This window comes from Neltuma alba, unplaced genomic scaffold, assembly GCF_004799145.2.
Source record: "Neltuma alba isolate B1F8T4 unplaced genomic scaffold, ASM479914v2 tig00006875_pilon, whole genome shotgun sequence".
Lineage (NCBI taxonomy): Eukaryota > Viridiplantae > Streptophyta > Magnoliopsida > Fabales > Fabaceae > Neltuma > Neltuma alba.
Window position 1 is genome coordinate 46,548 of NW_021634608.1, and position 6,437 is coordinate 52,984.

The 6,437-nt window shown below is 33.9% G+C and overlaps 1 protein-coding gene across 1 annotated transcript; it reads right to left on the reverse strand.

The window, feature by feature from the left end:
* LOC114751362 (monocopper oxidase-like protein SKU5) lies at positions 1–4,521 on the reverse strand. Its single transcript, XM_028940045.1, has 9 exons — positions 4,265–4,521; positions 3,942–4,051; positions 3,583–3,853; positions 3,340–3,478; positions 2,054–2,420; positions 1,157–1,522; positions 933–1,011; positions 634–833; positions 1–203 (listed from the first exon to the last, which is right to left on the reverse strand). The coding sequence occupies exons 1-9, from the start codon at positions 4,403–4,405 to the stop codon at positions 98–100; spliced, it is 1,779 nt and encodes a 592-aa protein (XP_028795878.1). The 5' UTR covers positions 4,406–4,521; the 3' UTR covers positions 1–97.
* Between the last annotated feature and the right edge of the window lie 1,916 nt (positions 4,522–6,437).

Genomic DNA, 6,437 nt, shown 5'->3' on the forward strand with positions numbered 1-6,437 from the left:
AGATGAATACAAAGTCATAATTACCACAACGCTGACATACTCAGTTGCAAGAAACTCAACCAAAATCATCACCAAAAGGATTCTCCAGAAAGTAGGATCACTGGAAAACGAAGAATAAGCCGCTTACAAATATCAGCCAAACCAAGAACAGCTTCCTGCTATTCTCATTGATACATGATGGAGCGGAAGAAATGTCTTGTGGCCTGAAACAAAAGATTCGAAGTTTCAAACTTTAGCACGAGGGGGAAAAATATTAAAGAGGAGACATCATTTTTGGTCCCTCAAACATAGATACTACTTCAGCTATTGAGAATCTGTGAAGTTGGTGAAGTTGAGAACAAAGCATTGGTATCATATTATTACTCTAATACCAAATACCTTTACATTCAACTCCACTACAAAATTTTGGCCAAAAAGAAACTTGACAACTTTAAAGAATTTGTTAGACAAGTGTGTATGATCTGACGCTGACGAGTAGCAAGTCAGGAACTTTGAAAAGTAAATACTCTATGATTGAAGAAATAAATAATTACGCATGAATCTTGCAAAAAGAGACCAGAACTTACTCCTAAACTTTAAAACTTAAAACTAGTTGGAAAATTAATGAGATCATAATGATTGATAGGGACATACTTCTGCAATTTACTTAGGGTGCCACAGAAAAGGGCATTGTCTGGAACGGGCAACTCAGTCTTGTTGGTGTGCTCAGAATTCACAACCCGTACATAGGTTTCCTGACCCAGATACCATGAATCAAGATTCTCAGTTCTCAGGTTCCAAACTCCCACGTTGTCCAGAGACACTAAAATTGCTGTCCATGCTCCAGGATATACCTTCATGAAGACAAATATAAGATCAAAACTTGTAGAGAATCATAATAATGCTCTTGCACAAAATCCATAAAACTCTTTAGTGCCTAGGATGAAGAAAACCTGTGTTGTAGTTCGAGCTATTCCATCCCACTTATTATATGTTCCTCTGCTATTATTAGACCACTCACCATAATCCATCCTGCACCATCTCACAATTGTAGTGTTATTTATTATCAGCATATGGGAGAAAAAAAAGTATGCATTTTTCTCTTTTATAAACACTCTGTCACCAATGGACGATACCAAATGAAAACATGAAGTAGGTAGTTGAAGGTTGTGAATACCCGACAACAAAAAATGCATATCCGCTCAAGTGGTAGGTATGCATTTTGGTGTCGTTGTTCTGCAGTATGATTTCCATGAATCCTCTGTAAGTTCCATTGATAATTGATGTTTCTGTGCGAGGTGGTCCTGCGAGGGGCTTGGTGGGGAAATCAAGCTTGTAGATTCCCTTCAATTTGTACTGGTCAGCAAGCCTGATTGGAGTGGAAGGATTGACATAGGAGATTCCATTGAGCGTAGCTCGCCGTTTCCCCTTAATCTTTTCTGGTGGCTTATTTCTTATCACATAAACATCAGTCACATTTATGGAACCATATCTGAAAGATCCTTGTGGATTTGGGCGAGCCCCACTTGCTGATACATTCCATCTGCCCAGATAATCACAGAATTCTGGAAAGTAAGTACCAATAATGATTTTCTATTTCTTAAAACAATATACAATCAAGTCTTCAAAGATGCACCTTGTTTTATCTTGTTCTTCTCAAGTTTGAAGACTCATTTTAGTCTTCCATCAATATTGTCTTCTTGTTAAGCCTATTGAAACTTGAAAGAGATGAGCGACATGGTAGTTGATGTGATTGGTAAGTGTCTATTCATCGCCTAGTTTTGTCATGATAGAGCACCATAATGGTATGATGTTGTAGTTAATTTGAATGGTATGGTACGCTGTCATGCTGTGATTTATTGTCATCAAACAAGACACTTAACGCCACATCAGTTTCACATTATGTCATATCACTCATCTCTTCCAAGAGGCTTGGCTTAACATGAGGATGACATCAAAGACGAAAACTAAAATGAAATGAGAAGATCATTAAACTTTAATTCACGCAATTTTTTCAAGTAGTTCTCTGATTTGAGGCATATGCAGCTAATCAAACTTTAAGTCATTCAGAAACCTGATGGATCTGGCCTGGTTCATTGAGAATGTTTTGTCAAATTGATCATCCGGAGCATCTGGAAGAGGACCAGCTGCTTTTCCCTTGGAATTGGTATAGTGAAGGATGGCAACTCCGGTAACTCTTTGCCACCGTGATTCATTTACAAACCTGGCACTTGCTACAATGTAGTAATCAGTACTTGCATTCTGATCTGTACTTAGCAGAAAAGAATAAGATTGTCCCACATGTATGTCTAAGCTGGTGTAGTTCTGTTGCACTGTGTAAGATCCCTCAGTTTCTACTAGAAGTAGGTTATGACTCTGGATCCTGAAATTCAGACTTGTTGATACTCCAACATTGTGGACATGAAGCCTATAAGTCTTTCCTGTTCAACATTAACGGAGTGTCTCATTCAACATACTGAATAATCAATCTTGGCCCAAAAAAATCATCAATAAGGTTGTAACTTCAAGTTACCAACCCTCCTACCGTTATACATTCATAATTCAGGGATGTTGTCAGTTTAACTTCAAGCAGCACAGCCAGTTAAAAATTAAGGGAAAATCGCAATTATCTGTTGTCAACTTTAAATCATTTGTGCACGCATCATGAAATTATTTGAAACCCAAAAAAAATCACCATCAACTATCATTAATCAGGAATTAAACCCTCCTGCTCAATTCTCAGTAACCCCATTAACAGAGGCATTACCTCAGAAAAAGGACAAAAGGGCTTAAATCCTTCAGGGTGATTATTGAGAGAAGAATATTTTAGCTTTAAAAATGTGAGAAGTTTTTGCTTATAGATTAAAAAGGTAAATTACATTTTCCCCAAAGCTAAATACATGGTTGATATTACTAAATTCACCTTGCTCTCTGAAGACAGTGGTACATATAAACTCCAAGTACAAAACAACACTACATAATGACCTAACTATATACTTCCTCCAATCCTTAATATAAGAATTAGATAACTAATTTGAAACATTAAAAAAATCAGTTAAGTTGAATATTTGTCACAAAGGTGTGTTGATCTCCTCAAACTGTTATATTTAATCATATGCATTAGAATACCTTTTAGTGTGGGAACCTCATAAATCAGCAGGGATATTCTGGGGGGAGAATGAGAGACAAAGTAAATTGAAGTTTTATATTTAAGACCAAACTCAACCCCCAACTAGCTCTTATATTAAGTACCACAAGTAGCACACACACATATGTTGAGCCAGTACTCCATTCACCAAATGACTGATATTGAGAGGCATAAAATAGAGGATTCAAAATACATATCTTCCAAGAACGCACCAGGTTGGACTTCAATAGTTTCATAATCAATGCCATCAGGAACAAGTGTATCATTATATCTATAAGGGCCTTTTCCATTGATAAGAACACCATCAGGCATCCCAAGGTCTTTTCCTGCATCAAGGTCCTTCCTTAAATCCTACATTTCAACGTCACACTAGTAATCAGTAACAAACAGAGAGGCCACAGTGTGTAATCAGCGGGTAAATAAATGCATGAATGAGCAAACCAGCCAACACTAACCGGGTGGTTCCGAGTATACCAATCTCCAATGAAAATCACAATGTCACTATGTGGAGTGTCAAAAGGAATAGGAATGACGGCTCTGTTGTTTATGATGAAACCCCCAAATCCACCAGCTGCTCTCTGAAAATTTAATGATGGAAAGTAGAAGAAACTTCCAATCTGATCCTTCACCTGAAACTGGTATGTCCAGTTCCACTTTGGAGGAATGGGGCAATTTGTTCCAAGAACTCCATCTTGCCAAGATGTTCGCCTTTGCTGAATCCCAGACCTGTCTCATCCATAAAAATCAATTCAGCTAATGCTCCTCAGCATTTTGTTTTGTGAGCATATTCAGATGCTAAAGTTCAGTTTCGTACCAATGAATGAGGAGACTCTCGTCCAACTTGTTCCGAACATTGACTGCAACATTGTTATTTGTGGTCACGTTAATAGTAGGACCAGGAAACTTGTCGTTGATAGCAATAACCTGCAAAATTTGGTCAGACATAATGGCACTCTAAGTTCAACTTCAACAATCACACAATGCAGATCTGCAACTACAAGTAAAGTTTGAAACTTTAGAACGTTCAGAGCGAATCCCGTGAGACTGAAGCAAAAGTAAGAACACCCACTTGAAAGGATGAAGTAAAAATAGCAAGTGAAATCATAAGAAGGGAATGTTAGATCTCAGAAAACGAACCTGTTGAGGGACTCCAAGAGGAGAGGCAGTAATGTAAGAGACAACAAAGTCGTAGGAAACAAAAGCGTCCAGGGCAGAAGACGAGCTCAAAAGAAAGCAAACGCAGAGGAGGCGGAGCAATAGAGAAGTAGAGAAAGCCATTGTTGACAAATTTCAAAGAGAAATTGCGGCAAGCTTCTGCTTTCTTTTTCTGAGTTGTTACATTATCAAAAGAGGTAGGAGGAAGAAGAAGGGGCGTAGTGTGAAGAGTGGAGACTGGAGAGTGAATAGTGAAGAGCGAAGAGAACAGCCGGAAAGGGATTGGATTGGAATATCCAGGGAAGGTGGGGACCCAAGGAAAGAACGGCTCTTTTTCACCATTTGTGTTGTCTTGTCGGCTACCAGGCAAACGTGATTATTTTGGCAAAAAGGGACAGCCAGCATTAGTTGGCCTTGTCTTTGAGCGCTGAACAAGAATTCGAATTTTAAAGCATTTATCAGTTTCTAGCCATCATTTGTGAAATCGATATCGACGTAGGGTAGTTTAAGATTAACGGTAAAAAGAAAAAAAAAGTTTATTTTTAATCTGATTTTTAGATGATAAAAATCAGATTGGATAATATGATTTATGTTTGGATTGATTTTTATGAAAATTAATTTGTAAAGTAAAAAAATTGTTTAGAGTAGGATAGAATAAGTAAATTTAGTTTGTAAAATAATCAAAATAAGTATGATTTTTATTAAATAACAAAAATGATTAAAAATATGAGCTTACAAAATGTAATAATTTTAACTTATTATAATAGGAAGAAGTTATATTTAATGAATAAAATATATTTAAATTAAAAATCATAGTAATGTGAAAATTTTTGAACTAAACAATATTATATAATTAATTGGATGATATACCTACATAATTTATATAAATATAAAACAAAAAAATAATATTAAAAATTAAAAATATTATGAAAACTATTAAAAATTATTTTATCTTAAGAGAATATTAAAATAAATAACTAAAAACTTATTGGGAAGCACAAAAAATATTTAGAGAGAAGCATAAAAACAATATAAATATAAAGGTAAAAATATCTTTTAATTTCAAAAAACCACTTTTGTATAAATCATAAGTAATAAATTTTGATCTACAAGTCAAATTGGTTAAAAATTGTGAAGAAAAGCTTTCAAGTTTACAAACTTGCTTATCATACTTATAACCTTACTTTTGAACCCCAGAACGTCCTATCATACCAAACAGGCTTATAGATTGCTTGCAAGATTTATTATCTGAACAAATCAGAGTCACTATTTTTATATATGAAAAACGTGGCCACCAGCATGCAATTCAGCTAATAAGAAATTCTATTAATTTAACATTTGATCTCTATTTCGAACTTAAATAGAGGATATTACTATATGTATAGTTATATTAATATAAATTTCTTACACATTATCTAGAAATATCACAGACAATATGATTTATTTTTTGTAGACTCCATACAACTTATACAGTGCACTCATAGACTAAGCGTATTTTTTATTACTCCCTCCAGTTCTATTTATAAGATCTTAAAATTTAAATTGATTTAGTCCTTTTTATAAGATTCTACTGAAGATTGTCTGAACATTAAATATGGTTTTATTAATTTTATTCCTAATTAATTTTATATTCTCTCTCTTCATGTTCACGTTTCATTCTCTTTCATCCTTTATATCATCACTAGTATTGTTCTATTTTATTTGCTTTTTCATTAAATAAGGATATACTTGAAAAAAAAAACACATCTAATTTTTACATATTTGTTGTTTTTAACTAATTTTAACTCTTTTTTAAAGTCGCGTAATTTAATTAATAGAATCTTATAAAAAGGATTAAGGGAACAATTGCTGATTTTTTTCCCTCCCAATGTATTAGCTACTACTTTTCATTTTTAATATAAGAGTTAATTGAAAAATAAGACTTGGTCCTAGATAAGAAACATAAATTCATTTTGTTTCATGGATTTAAATTTTTTCCTAAAGTATTTTCATTGATTTACATATTAATAAAGTTTTTAGCTAGGGGTTGTTTCAATTCACTTGATTAAATATTGTAGTTTAAAAAAGTCAATACATATTTATTACAATTAACTAACTTAATTAACTAATATGTTATATATATAAATTAGTTATCTAATGTTTATACTAAAGAACT

Excerpts from the sequence above, each read along its gene's own strand:
- LOC114751362 (XM_028940045.1), bottom strand. The coding sequence starts at position 4,405 with ATGGCTTTCTCTACTTCTCTATTGCTCCGCCTCCTCTGCGTTTGCTTT. Across the intron at positions 3,479-3,582 it reads GGTATACTCGGAACCACCCG|GATTTAAGGAAGGACCTTGA; the intron begins GTTAGTGTTGGC and ends GTTGAAATGTAG. Across the intron at positions 1,012-1,156 it reads TATGCATTTTTTGTTGTCGG|GATGGATTATGGTGAGTGGT; the intron begins GTATTCACAACC and ends GAGATGGTGCAG.